The sequence below is a fragment of the Ruditapes philippinarum genome, unplaced genomic scaffold, assembly GCF_026571515.1.
Source record: "Ruditapes philippinarum isolate M1 unplaced genomic scaffold, ASM2657151v2 ctg75_1_1_1_1, whole genome shotgun sequence".
Taxonomy (NCBI): Eukaryota; Metazoa; Mollusca; class Bivalvia; order Venerida; family Veneridae; genus Ruditapes; species Ruditapes philippinarum.
Genome location: NW_026859947.1, coordinates 306382 through 322247, shown reverse-complemented (window position 1 = coordinate 322247; position 15866 = coordinate 306382). Strand labels below are relative to the sequence as shown.

At 33.7% G+C, this 15866-nt stretch overlaps 1 protein-coding gene across 50 annotated transcripts in view; it reads left to right on the top strand.

Annotated features, from left to right (window-relative positions):
• The window catches only part of LOC132758373 (ankyrin-2-like), a 209003-nt gene that overhangs the window by 85450 nt on the left and 107687 nt on the right, over positions 1 to 15866 (top strand). For all 50 annotated transcript variants that reach the window (XM_060750020.1, XM_060750051.1, XM_060750050.1 and 47 more), the window contains one exon: positions 11432 to 11656. In XM_060750020.1, coding sequence (XP_060606003.1) covers positions 11432 to 11656 — 225 coding nt within the window. The remainder of the gene's footprint in view (positions 1 to 11431; positions 11657 to 15866) is intronic.

Genomic DNA, 15866 nt, shown 5'->3' with positions numbered 1-15866 from the left:
TAAACATTATTGGTCAATGGTAGGAAATTTTCGTAACAGTTTTCTCAGCAACTACTAATCACAGCCTCTTGATATTTGGCATACAGCATTGACAAATGGTCCCATACTGTGGGATTTGATTTCAGGTCTGTCGCTCATCCACTTCCTGTTTATCCACTTAGTTAAATTAGTTAGATTTTTTGACATTAATGGTCAATGGTAGGAAATTTTCGTAACAGTTTTCTCAGCAACTACTTATCACAGCCTCTTGATATTTGGCATACAGCATTGACACATGGTCCCATACTGTGTGATTTGATTTCAGGTCTGTCGCTCATCCACTTCCTGTTTATCCACTTAGTAAAATTAGTTAGATTTTTCGACATTAATGGTCAATGGTAGGAAATTTTCGTAACAGTTTTCTCAGCAACTACTTATCACAGTCTCTTGATATTTGGCATACAACATTGACACATTGTCCCATACTGTGGGATTTGATTTCAGGTCTGTCGCTCATCCACTTCCTGTTTATCCACTTAGTTAAATTAGTTCGATTTTTTGACATTAATGGTCAATGGTAGAAAATTTTCGTAACAGTTTTCTCAGCAACTACTTATCACAGCCTCTTGATATTTGGCATGCAGCATTGACACATGGTCCCATACTGTGGGATTCGATTTCAAGTCTGCAGCTCATCCACTTCCTGTTCACATTAATGGTCAATGGTAGGAAATTTTCGTAACATTTTTCTCAGAAACTACTAATCACAGCCTCTTGATATTTGGCATACAGCATTGACACATGGTCCCATACTGTGGGATTCGATTTTAGGTGTGTAGCTAATCCACTTCCTGTTTACCTACTGAATTAAATTTTCGACATAAATGGGTCAATGGAAAAAATTTTTCGTAACATCACAGCCTCATGATATTTTGTATACATATGCAACCCGGCCTTTTCTGTCTTTGACCCATTTTTAGTTGTTTTTTTATGTGTGTGGGTTGTTTTTTTTCTTTAATCTGGAAATGATACTAATATTTTATGTTGAAGAATTTAATTCATTTTGAGCAAAGAAATTGGTATTTACTGGTGACTTATCCAGGAAGGCCGGTTTGGTGGACCAAGTGCTGAGATAAGAAAATAATGTGTTAAAATCAGTATAAAAACATGTACAAAACAGAACAATGAATCTTTCATTTAAATATGTTAAAATAAGCAAGAAAAACAACAGACATTAAACATATACAAAACAATGAACCTTTCATGAAAATGTTTCTTAAGATCCTTTCTCTCCCTCATTTTATTTGTCTTTCAGAGTTTCACTTTGGAATTTTTTTCTGTAAAAATTTCTTTGTTTAAATGATTTAAATTTTTAAATTTTTTTTCTTTTTGGAAACATTTTTGTGATTTTTTGGATTTTTTTATTTATTCGTAACTCATAATTTGACAAAAATGTGTAATATCAACAAGTTTCCGAAAAAAGGTGAGATCTTTTTATTAAAAGGCCCATTTTTTATCCCATGTAGAAAGGGGGAAATTTTAATTTAGTTTTTACAGAGTGGCTAGAATATTGGGTAAAAAGCATTATAATAAAAGTAAAAAAATTACTAATTAAAAAAAATTTTAAAAAAAGGGGAAAAGTTTTAAAAAGGAAACCCTTTTTTAACATTCTGAGTTTCTAGTGTGGACTTAATATGTCTGAAGCTTCAAATTTTAACATTCCGTTCGATTAAAACTTGATTTTAAAATTTAAAAAAATGAGCTCCCAACAGTGCAGATCCTGGTCAGGCTGCAGGGATGTGCATGCTGGCCTGGCTCTATATTGGTGGGAAAATCAAATCACTTTTGGATCCTGCATGGTCAGTATTAATGAAGCCTACAAATTAATTTAGAAATTTAATTCATATCATTGAAAAAAGTATTAAGATATGTTATGTTTCATTTAATCGTCTAAAAGGGTCATACATCTTTGTGTGAATGTTCTTATTTATTTGTTATCTTTTTCTCTGCCTGTATCATATAGATAAATGCATGTATTCTAAAACCTGGTTTATACCGGTTTCAAAATTGATGGTTATATACTATGATCATCTTGTCCTTAGAAGTTGTATGTTAAGACAGTTTTTTAAGTAAAACAGGTAAAAAAAAAAAAAAAATCGGAAAAACTTTCATAGACATCTGAATAAGGACATTTATGCTGAGCAGATCAGTTCTCCTGGTAATCTTTTTTTATTTCCATAGTAAAATACTATTGTAAATTTTTGTTATAATGCCCATATATATCTCATTTATAGGTTTCAACCTATGTAGTTTTCTGTAATGACTTGTATATTTTGCCCTGTCTCTTATCATTACCCAACAAGAAAACGGTTTTATATCTGTACTGCTAGTTCTCCATTTGTATTTTAACCATTTCAACCAAATAATTTACCCATTCGCCACAAAAAGTTGATTTATTATTGTTTTGTCACAAAAACATGAGTTGCATCCCTTTTGGCGTAAAGAAAAGAGTTATAACTCTTTCAGTACTAAAAATTAATCTTCGATATTAAAAAAAGTCTTATTTTGCGGCATAAATGGGTATTCAAAATTTGGCATTGACTCTTTAATTATGGATAAAAGAAATCCATGGCCAAAATGCATTTTATATATACCAGTATGTGGCAGACTTTTGAGTCATAAAAAACAGATTGTGATGCTGAAAGAGTTATGTTTATTTTTTCATTTATTACTTTTCTTTCATTAATATTTCTTAAATCATTTTCGTAGCAATAGTGAACTGCATAGATAGATGTAATGATGTAAAATGATGTAGTTATTTGTCATACCTTGTTGGATGATGGTTTTTCCTTCCCTCTTACCTTATTTAATCATTATTCCATCGTGTATCAACCCTTTAACTACATCATTTCTCCATTAACAGATTCAAATATTGACATCGAGTAATAATACACTTCCTATCTTTTATAATGTGTGTTTGACTGTCATTATCGGGTTATTTGCCAAGTTTAACAAATGATTGAGTCTGTATAGAAATCAGCATTTTATATTTACATTCTGCAAAGCTTATCTGTAAGTTAATGGAAATTAATTACAATCAAGTTTTCCATGTTTTGTTAAGTTTTTTTCTTATCAGCATTTTTTTAAATCCTGATTTAACTAACTAACTGGTGAAGTGAGGTATTGTATTTAATTAGAAGGAAACATTTTGTAGATTTCAAAGTATAGTAAAGAAAGTCAGAATTCTCAATCATGCTCAATCCAAAATTTTGATAAATTTTACACTTGTATCAGTGCATATTTTGATCAAGGGGAATAACTTTGTATAAAGTAAATTGTACTATAGTATCACTGTTACATCCCTTTATACTTCAGTTGGCAATAAAAAGAGAAATATTTGCAAAAACATATGGAGTTGTAAAAAACTATTTCATGATGATCCTATCTTTAACATGTTAACAAAATTTTAGGGAAAAAAACTCCAAGCAAAGTTCAGTTCGTCAATAAGATCAAAGTGGGATGTTGTGGAGGATATTTGTAACATGAGGTAGCGATTTAAACAGTTGTTTTGTCTGAGGTCGGTAGTGTACAACAATGAGGGACTAGATGCTGTTTGAATAAGTTGTTTTACTTGTGACCTTTTTACACAGGTCACTGCCCATTGTCATTCTGGTCTGGTGTATTCAGTGTTATGATTTATTCAAAATATTACAGTGAAATTATGTACCGGAGATAAATAAATTAGCGAATGTTTATTGTAGATTAACTTCTTACACATGTGAATTTATATTAATAGAAATCTGTCGGCTTTTTTGAGGAAAAGTTATTTTTTATGTAATAAATGGAATTGCATTGAAGAAAATTTGGAATTTTAAAGTGATGAAAATGTGCATGATAGGAACTGCTGTGTGAAATATTGAGTGTGCGTTTTAGGTGACAAGGATTATAGTTTTGCATCACGATTCTCTACCTCTTAACTTTTTGTAATAAGAATGGAAAAGTATTTTGGACCTATGAATTCACAAAGAAGGTGTATGCCAAAGCAAAAATGCTTCTTGTTGCAATAATGTTTGAACTAGTTAGATTAGAAGTGTAAAACTTGGCCAGTAATTATACCCCCAAAAACGAAGTTTGGGGGGGTATATAGGAGTCACTCGGTGGTCGGTCGGTCGGTCGGTCGGTTGGTCGGTCGGGCGGTCGGTCGGTCGGTCGGTCGGTCCAGACGTCCGTTGCATTTTCCTTGTCCGGAGCATAACTTGAAAACTAATAGTTGGAATTCAATATAACTACATACAATGGTCAAGCACATTGAGAGGAAGTGCAGTGCACAAGAACCATAACTCTATCTTGACTAATTACAGAGTTATTGCCCTTTGTTACTTTTCCTTGTCCAGGGCATAACTTGAAAACTACTGGTTGGAATTCAAAACAACTTCATACAATTGTCAAACACAATAAGGGGAAGTGCAGTGCACAAGAACCATAACTCTATCTAAAGTAATTACAGAGTTATTGCCCTTTGTTGCTTTTCCATTGCTTTTTTTTTGTCCGTTGCATTTTCCTTGTCCGGAGCATAACTTGAAGACTAATTGTTGGAATTCAATATAACTACATACAATGGTCAAGCACATTGAGAGGAAGTGCAGTGCGTAAGAAACATAACTCTATCTTGACTAATTATAGAGTTATTGCCCTTTGTTACTTTTCCTTGTCCGTGGCATAACTTGAAAACTACTGGTTGGAATTCAAAACAACTTCATACAATTGTCAAACACAATAAGGGGAAGTGCAGTGCACAAGAACCATAACTCTATCCAAAGTAATTACAGAGTTATTGCCCTTTGTTGCTTTTCCATTGCCTTCTTTTTTTGTCCGGACCATAATTTGAAGACTAATGGTTGGAATTCAATATAACTACATACAATGGTCAAGCACATTGAGAGGAAGTGCAGTGCATAAGAACCATAACTCTATCTAAAGTAATTACAGAGTTATTGCCCTTTATTACTTTTCCATTGCTTTCTTTTGTCCGGACCATAACTTCAAGACTAATTGTTGGAATTCATTATAACTTCATACAATGGTCCAGCACATTGAGAGGAAGTGCAGTGCACAAGAACCATAACTCCATCTTGATTTATTACAGAGTTACTGCCCTTTGTTTCTTTTCCTTGTCCAGAGCATAACTTTAAAACTACTGGTTAGAATTCAAAACAACTTCATACAATGGTCAAGCACAATAAGGGGAAGTGCAGTGCACAAGAACCATAACTCCATCTTGACTAATTACAGAGTTATTGCCCTTTGTTTCTTTTCCATTGCTTTCTTTTGTCCGGACCATAACTTGAAGACTTATTGTTGGAATTCATTATAACTTCATACAATGGTCAAGCACATTGAGAGGAAGTGCTGTGCCTATGAACCATAAGTCCATCTTGACTTATTACAGAGTTACTGCCCTTTGTTACTTTTCCATTGCTTTCTTTTGTCCGGACCATAACTTCAAGACTAATTGTTGAAATTCATTATAACTTCATACAATGGTCCAGCACATTGAGAGGAAGTGCAGTGCACAAGAACCATAACTCCATCTTGATTTATTACAGAGTTACTGCCCTTTGTTTCTTTTCCTTGTCCAGAGCATAACTTTAAAACTACTGGTTGGAATTCAAAACAACTTCATACAATGGTCAAGCACAATAAGGGGAAGTGCAGTGCACAAGAACGATAACTCCAGCTTGACTAATTACAGAGTTATTGCCCTTTGTTTCTTTTCCATTGCTTTCTTTTGTCCGGACCATAACTTGAAGACTTATTGTTGGAATTCATTATAACTTCATACAATGGTCAAGCACATTGAGAGGAAGTGCTGTGCATATGAACCATAACTCCATCTTGACTTATTACAGAGTTACTGCCCTTTGTTACTTTTCCTTGTCCACAGCATGACTTGAAAACTACTGGTTGGAATTCAAAACAACTTCATACAATGGTCAAGCACAATAAGGGGAAGTGCAGTGCACAAGAACCATAATTCCATCTTGACTAATTACAGAGTTATTGCCCTTTGTTACTTTTCCTTGTCCAGAGCATAACTTGAAAACTACTGTTTGGAATTCAGTACAACTTCATACAGTTGTCAAGGACATTAAAAGGAAGTGCAGTGCACAAGAGCCATAACTCCATTTTGACAAAATACAGAGTTACTGCCCTTTGATACTTTTCCTTGTCCGGAGCATAACTTAAAACGTACTGGTTGGAATTCAAAACAACTTCATACAATGGTCAAGCACAATAAGAGGAAGTGCAGTGCACAAGAACTATAACTCTATCTTCAGTATTTATAGACTTATTGCCCTTTGTTCTTTTTCTTTGTCTTTCTGGACTTATTACAGAGTAATTCAATTAAACTTCATCAATGGCCAACCACATTCAAAGGAAATGCAACATATATGAACAACAATTATCTTTAATTGCCCACAACCATAACTCTATGTTTCAATTCTTTTACAAGGTATTCTGTTACTAGTAACATCCTCATTTCCGAAGCAGACTTGTGGGGGGTATTAATCACATTTAGTGATAGTTCTAGTTTTAAAAGTATTGAAACAGTGCTCCTTCATTGTTATGGAAAATATTTTCATGGGACATCCCCATTAAGGAAAATATTTTCATGGGGCATAATGGGGATGTCCTCATTGAGTTAAATACATGTTGAAAATTTCTAAGATTGTTGATTACCTCTCATTTCAAGAAATGGGAATAAGAAGATGAAAATTTGAAGTTGGTTTTTATATAGCCTTGACAGACTCTGCAGAATATGCAGGCTGGCTTGGCCTTTAATACTGATTTCTGAAGAGCTGAATATTTATCAAAATAAATGTGACATGTAACTGGGGAAGCTATTATATCATACTAAAACTATTGTATCATGTTTAAATATTGGCATTGATCTCCAGATTGGGCCTGTGTGTAAGGGAGTGATTTATACCTTAGTAGAGTGATAAGCTGCTGAATGAGTTCCTTTAATGGCAGATCTTGAGATGCTGTCTTGTTTAAACATGTTCATATGTTCACATTTTGTTACATGAATACCTGTGGTTGTTAAATATAATGACATATTTGTTAACTGTGACAAGTTTCGTATGGTTTTCTCAGAGGGCTTTAAATAGGTTTTTCTGCTATATTCATAATCATTCTTCATTACCTTCCCTCTATCCCCTTGACTGGAATTGGAAATAATGTTGATAAATGACCGTTTTCTCAGGTTAGCTCAGTATAAGTTTTATGCCCCCCCCACCCCTCCACTCTCTCTCTTTCTCCTCTCCCCACCCTCATTCCCTCATAGATACAGATTTACCTTTGTCTGTCAGTTCATCATGCTGTCTGTAGTCTGACAAAACAGTGGAATTGGAATGTGGCGGCACTTTTCTAGTTACATATTTGTAAGTAGTAAAGGTCTGTAATAACCTTTTTAACAGACAGGTCTGTCCAACTTAACTTACAAAATGATACTTTCTGTTAAAGTGGAAAAAAAAAGATGAAGCACTGCTGTTGGCGCATACTAATTGAAGTGATTTATACCCCCTGTTCACATTTTGAAATACTGAACAAATTGCATGAACGTGCATTAATGCATTAAAATGTTCCTCATGTACATAGCTTGTCAGGTTGCGCATTTTGCATGTGAACCTGTCACATTAATTTTATGCCGGAGTTTCATGACAAATTTTATTACACTGTACAGGACACGTCGACTGTGTTAATACTGGCCGACCATTATGTAATGTTTCAAATTGATTTTTTTTGCATCGTACATGACAAAAATGTACAAATGAAGTTCAAAATAATAAACAGGTTACATAGTGTAAAGTACAAAAGTGTTGTGCTTGATTTATATTGAAATTGATATGCAAAAACTAGAACAATGTACCATTTTGATAAAACTTTTTAACAAGAGCAGGAAGAGCAAAGGCCAGACTGCATGACCATACTCCATACATTTTGCTGCTTCAATTTTGAAATAAAAATCCCTAAAATGAACAATGGATTGTTCCAAATTGAAAGCTGGACAAGTCCATTCATACAAACTTAGCATGATCAGGGTTTATAAACAGTCTTTGTTTTAGGTTGATCTAAAGATATCTAAAACCTTATGAAAAATCCTTTCAAGTTTTGACATGGTGCGAAAAAAATACTGTTCACCAAGTGTATAATAAGTTGATAGGGTTAAACAGAAGTTTTTGTCATATTAAATGACATTTAAATGACAGAATTTAGGTAGAAACTTGTCATTTCCAGTTAAAGCTTGAAGTTTTCCTCTAGGTATTTATGCCAAGGTTAAACAGTAATGCTGTACCTACCTTTGACAAGTTATTCATAGGAGTGTATGTCAGCAAATGAAAATTTTAAACTCAGCTTTGTCATAAAACTGGAGTTTATGAAGTGCTTATTATTAAGAACATTCATTTTTTGTGTCTCCTCCATTTTCAAAACTGTAGTTATGCCATATGTGTTTTTATTGAAAAAAACAAAATGTTTGCACTTTAATCTTCGGCTGAATTTTTAGCTCGACTTTTCTATGAAAAGGGGAGCTATCCTACTCGCCCCGGCGTCGGCGTTGGCGTCACACCTTGGTTAAGTTTTTCGTACCACCCCACTTTATTTCAGAAGTATTACAAGTATGGCTTTGAAACTTACCATACTTGTTCACCATCATAACCTCCATCTACAGACAAGAGTACATAACTCTGTCAAGGTTTTTGACAGAATTATGGCCCTTTTTTGACTTAGAAAGTGTATTGAGCTTGGTTAAGTTTTTTGTACCACCTCACTTTATTTCAAAAACCATTGGAGGTATTGCTTTGAAACTGACCATACTTGTTTACCATCACGACCTTCATCAACAGACAAGAGGACATAACTCTGTCAAGGTTTTTGACAGAATTATGCCCCTTTTTGACTTAGAAAATACATTGAATATGGGTAAAATCCACTTATTGCCTTAACCCTTTGAGATATTGCTTTGAAACTTTTAATGCTATTTCACATCATTACCCCCATCTGTACGCAAGAGAAGGTAACTCTGTCAAGGATTTGTTTTAAAAATTAAGGCCTTTTATCGACTTAGAATCTTGGTTCTTGTATTGCCTTTTACTGCAAAAACTTTTTTTATTGGCAAGCAATAAAAAAGTCGAGCGCGCTGTCTTACGGACAGCTCTTGTTATTGGAGCCTGTCAAATTTGTACTTGAGACTGTGTAATGAGTTCACACTCACAATTTATGAAATTTAACTGAAGATTTTTGCACTGTAGATTTCTAGGTGCAAAGTAAATAAACAGACATACTGACAATAATTACTATAAATGTATAATTACATTGTAATAAAGGGAAGTAACTGTTCCCCAAATATGGCAATGCTCATATTGCTGTAAAATGATAAATACTGTGTAAATGCTCTCATATGGGAGCAGTAATAAATCATACAATAAGCCGGTTTCTATGATTGATCGGCAATATGACAAATCCTGACAGTCATGTCCACATTTAGAACTGATATTCTGTCAAATTCAGCCATAATTTACCAACAGCAGTGTATTAAGATATGTTTTTGCCAGATTCCATCGGCCATATTTGATTACATTTCCCAATGTGTTATTTACTCAGGACTTGAATGTAGACATGCTGTGAAATTCAAGCAAAATTGTTGAGATTTAGCCAACTTTTGTTGTAATGTGGGAAGGTGGCAAGTAACTAAATGTTCAGGAAATTACCGATTATGTTGTTCATTTAGCTTTTTGGTAGTTTTTCGGGGTTCTCTTACTAAGTCACTGCTTATAAATTCATTCATTCAGCAGATTTTCGATTTCGCTAGTGCTTGTAATATTTTTTTGTGTGGTGGTCGGTGTAGTGTGGTTTTCTGGCTCAGCTGCAAATTATCGTTATATTAATTGAATGTGAAGTGAGTGCTACCGTTGATAAGAATTTCTAGATATTGATTTTTATGTATGAATTCTGGCAAATACAGTTTGGTTGGATTTATTTTGATATCTTACTGGATTTTGTTTAATGATATTTTGATGTATTATTTAAGCTTGCATGGGCTTGCTAAGTCAGTGATGAAAGTTGGAACCAAATTGAGTTATGTTGCGAAATGATCAGAATATATTGCTAAGTTATTGCCGAGGGATATCCAGTTGTAGGAAATTGAAAATTAGGTACCAGTTAATTCGAAAGGGTCTTTTGATGTTTTTAAATATTGTTAAAATGCAATATTTTTGCGATTTTGTATAAAAAGATTTTTATTCAATATTGCATACATGTATTGATATTCTATGAGATTAAAAATCTTTATTCCCTGCATGCAGCCAGTACGTCATAAAATCAAAAGCCAATCAAATCAAAGAAAAAACTTACTTTAGAACAGTCATTGCTTTTAGTTAAACAAGCTTTTCTCTGTGTTGCTCAAGTCTTTGAGATATTGTCTGTTAAATTGCAGAAATAAAGCAAGTGAAAAAACAATTAAAAACAAAGTAGCAGCAGGCGTTTCCAATCTGTTAGGATTTTTTTTACCCAGCTTCATAATTATGTTTCTAGATTTACTTTTTTCATGGTTAATTTATGAAAGGCTGCAATTGTTCTGGGTATGTCCCTCAAAATAAACCAGCTTGTTTGCAAGCTATGGAGATAGGGAAACCATATTTTTGTATAAATGTTCCCTTTGTTTATGCATACATTACAATGAGATAATAATGATAATGGTGTCAGATATTCCCATGGGGGGTTAATGATTTAATTATAGAAAATGTGACTACCCATTAATGCAATCATAACTGGCCTGAGCTAAGATACTTGCTATGGTTTAGGTGTGTTTGTAATTAGTGCAGTTTTGGTCCCATTGTTTTCACAGTATGTGTAATTAGTACATAACACAAATATAAAGGGGAGGAAAAAAAAACTTCCAGGGGTGGGGGGGGGAGGAGTTCATGTCAAGGTAAAACGAGCACACTGATATATCAAGATATGCACTGATACATGATTAGAGTAATATACTATATACACATAACTGATAGTAGACAGTCTGTATTCAGGATGTAAACATTGAACAGTGAACAGTGGAGATAATCTGCCGAGAAAATTTATCAGGATTTTAAAACTAACCGCTTTTTTCTTCTCTCCAATCTTAATGTAGTGTATATCTTACGGATTAACCAATTGAATAGTGGATTTAATTGCTTTTTTGGTATAAAGTCATTTTAGTAAATTTTTCATGTAACAGTTGAGAGAGATATTTATGTGTACATGATAACCTTGAAGGAATTTCAATGGTAACACAGAACTGAGCAAGAAGTAAGAATAAAATAAATTTAGGAATATCTTGGAAAGGAAATTATTTATCACTTTTGGATTATTAGATAACAAATAACAAAAAAATGACTATTGTTGAACGTAGCTTCCTGGTGAGTTTCATGGTGGATGCCCGGGGTGGGGCTATGAGAGGTACACGCCACAGTGGTATCCGGTTTGTCATCCCACCGGGCAAGGCGTCCATGCCGACAAGAATACTTTGCCGTCTGATCAAGAAAGAGAAGCTCCTTCACCCGCCGGTCGTGAACGAGGGAGAGGCCCTGGCTAACCGAATCATAGAGATGGGACCACATGGAACTAAATTCTTGGGGTGAGTTAAATTTCTTTTATGTTTTTTAATACGCTAAAGTCAAACTTTGATGCATATAATTGAGCCGTGTCACAACAAGACCAACATAATGGGTTTGCGACCAGCATGGATCCAGACCAGCCTGCGCATCCGCGCAGTCTGATCAGGATCCATGCTGTTTGCTTACAGACCCTATAAAAAGTAAAGAAACTGATAGCAAACAGCATGGATCCTGATCAGACTGCGCAAGGGCAGGCTGGTCTGGATCCAAGCTGGTAGCAAAACCATTATGTTGGTTTTGTTGTGACACGGCTCATATGTCTTTTACATGAGGTCAAGAATTTATTAAGAAAATAAAGATGCTTTGAAAATTTCACTTTACACACAGTGAATTTGGACCCCCCTCTTTTTTTTTGAAAATCGGAAAATGCTGATTCAAACAGAGGAAACGGATGGTCAGATCCTCGTAAAATTCCCCCACTGCATTCATCTTTTGCTATAAAACTTCAGTATGAATGCATGATGGGGGCACTCTCAAGGACTATCCACATTTTAGGAATGCCTGTATTGGGCAGTAAAACAGTCATAGAAGTACATGCCTGTAATGTCAGTCAGGGTTGATTGACTACCAAACTGCTGATTTCCTATAATAAACTTGGTCAAGGACCACAAAATAAATGGATAAAACCTGGAGACATTTAGACAATGTTTTTCCCTTTGTTGAGCCAAAATGTTATCAATGTTTTTCAATGTTGATACACTTTTAACACTCTTTCTCACCAGATTATCGAATTTCATGTTTACATTTTTCCAATACTAATCTATGTCATTTATCATAAGTCAATAAAATTTTGGATAATATTTATATACAGAGGGTGATAATAAAGGTATTATTGTCCTGAGATGGCCTTGAGACACAGTGCAAGGGAGTAGTTGAAATGTGTAGAAAATATCCTCTTTTTTAGGGAAAAAGTTTGATCCCTTTTCTTGACAATATAAATTCATTAATGCTTGCCAAATCTTATATATAGGATTCCAGATTGAATAAAATTTTAATAAGCTGCTTATCCTAGCCCAAAAAATTTGTGCGCCAGGGTCTTTTATTATATAAATGTTTGTGGCCCTTCATAAAGATTGACATCTATGTAATATCAGTTCATAAAAATCTAAGAATCGTTGGTCTTGCAGTCAGATAATTGAGACTACTGCTTATCCTAGATCAGACCTTATTGATATGATTTTGCTGTGCTGATAGACCCTGTTACATGAATAAATATAAACTGATAATGATAACATTAATTTTGAAAACTGAAAATTCTGAAAAGTCGTATATTGTAGAATAGTTGTGTTGAATGAAAAGGAAGCTTTTTTCACAACTCCTGCAAAAAGTAAACTACAAACTTAATGCAATAATATTTACAAAACTAGAAAATTTCATCTCCTGGTTGTACTTAACACTGTAACAGTAAAAATATATATTTTTATGGGAGATCTAAATCTAGTGAAAGTATGCTAGAATGTCTGTAGAGTTTTTTTTATCAGGTAATAAAATCAAGGTAACTGTTTGCATGAGGTAATGTTACACGATAAGCCCTGCATGAACCTCTTATCTCATATCTACAGCAACCAGTCTGATCTGCTGATAAGCCTTTTTGGCTTTTTGGGTTCTCTGGATTAAATATAAATATAAATTCAGTCTGACAAATCTTTTCAATATAAGATGCATAAGCTTGTTGGGCTTAAAATACCATCAAGCTGTTAGGAAAATATTTGGGTAAAATCTTGACAGTTATAAAATAACCCAAAAATTATTATTTGAATATACCTTGAACTGCTAAACCCTTCACCTGCTGAATTTGGGTCCACCAGGTCAGAGATAAAATGCCATTAAGGAGTTAAGAAAATAGTTTTGTAACATCTTAAAGTGAACAAAATGTGAAAATTATTAGTTTTATATACCCTGAAAAATGTTTTTTGCCCTTGTTTATGAAACATTGGCTCTTTAAAATGAAGAAAGAATTAGTTGTTGTGAGAAAAGATGTCATATCAAGATCAGAATATTATTTATTTTAGAAACCATATGTTATGAGGTTGTCATACATTTTGATTAAATGCCATATGTTTATGATTGCTGCATGATAGAAACACTCTCATCCGATCTGCTACTTCTCTTACAGAAATGACTGTAATACCTTTGTATAAACATGATTTTGTTATCTTTCCAACAATAATATGAGTCAAATGATGACAACTTTTTTTTTCTCATGGCAGTATACATGTAAAATTTGCCAAGCACTTAGTGTATATGAAAGGAAATGACCTCTTTCGATTGACTATAAAATGATTTATTACTACAAATTGGACACATTACACTCACTGGAAATTACAATACCATCAATTAATGGCAAAACATTTCTCAATTACACATACAATAATTGTTATGATGGGAAGCGAAGGGTTCAGCGCAACATCGTCCTAACTTACTCGTTGTACTCATTGAGTAACGACAGTGTTGTATTTGTCTCTGTGTAAGTGTAGCGGCACTCTTTGATAGTAAGTCTGCATACAGGCTTTGAAGTATTGTTGGCATGTAGGAAATATTTGGCAACCTAGCTAGCCAAGATATGTTTATGAATCATACAGCCGTGTTTTCACCAGATGTTTTCAAGCACATAGTGTTTGTAATATTATGTCATAACACAAATAGCACACATATATTTATGACATTATATGTGATGTCTTACTTACAATAGTGTAAATATACAATGAAAATCATAGATCAATGTGACCTGTTAATGATACAAGATTTATATTTCAAACATGAATACTCCTCTCAGAACACTGCAGCTGTATTTAAAATACAAATCTGGAGCAAAATGTTTCTATTTGGAAAATTTGACATTGAAGGTCACAGTCCTTTAGAGGGGTCAAGGTCATAATGTAAGATGCCATTATGAATCAGTAATAAAAGATCAAAATGTGAAATTTTTATAATGTGAACACTGGTTTTCAAAATTTCAGAATTTTTTATAACAATGAAAACTCGGTGTTGTATGGTTTGTATGCAATGTTATAAATGAGGACAGTGTTTTAACTACAAAAAAAACCTTTATTTTTACAGTTTTGACATGTGCAGAGAGCTTTTGAATTGTCAGTTTTAGAGCAGTACATAAAAATGTTGAAACATTGTACTGTCACTTATTAACAGTCTGTTCAAATTTGAAAGGATTTTAATATCAAAATACAAAAATTGAGCTACCAACAGTATAGAGCCTGATGTGCATATACTGGTAGCATAAGCTGGTCACTTTCTTGTTCTAAAGTTAATTACCAATGCAGAATTATAGTTTGCTATCTCCTTTATCTGTGATATCACCATGGTCAATTTGCCCACATTCCTAAAAGTCCAAAAGCTATTTGTTTCAATATTTGTATCATTTCATGCTTGTTATTCAAAGGGTGGAAGTTCAAAGTGTGTCTAGACATTGTTTAACTATTTAAAAAATAAGTTGCATACAATGTCTTGAAAATGTTCAAATAAATGTAAAAGTAGCTGACTTGACAGCCAGCTTTTCTCTACTGGCTATTCAGTTATGCCAGTTTTACTGAAATGGCTGATAGTTTAAAATAGATAGTCCCATATTTAAAGCCGGACACATTCATCGAATAAAGTCAGTTGGAAAGTGTTCAACCATTAAAGATAACTTCCTGGAAACACAAGTGATTAGCCTTTGCCACCAGTATAGTCAGGCCAGACAGTACATCTGTATCATCTGACTTGGGCTCGATACTGCTGGTGGCTCAATTTTTGTATTTTGATATTAAAATCCCTTACACTTAGATAACAGAATGTTTCAAATTCAAAGCAGGGCAAATCCTTTAATATATTCATCTGGGATTGAGTTTAATTGTATAACAACCTTGAATAGTGAGATACATTGGTAAATAAAATATGGGGGAAAAAACTGACAGGAAAAGAATACTTCAGCAAATTACAGTCACTCTTGAGGCTTAAGAGGGTCCATTTCTTTGTGAATCACACATTCAATAATATAAATGTAAATAATCGAAACTTCTCAAACATTGTTTTGTTGAATGTAAGATATAAAAAAAATGAGTATTGAAATAAATTGCACCGGATCAGCAATAAGCAATAAAGATAAGAATGTTATAATTTGTGGTGTAGAGAAGATTGAATAATTATATGCCTATCTTTATTTCATCAATGACA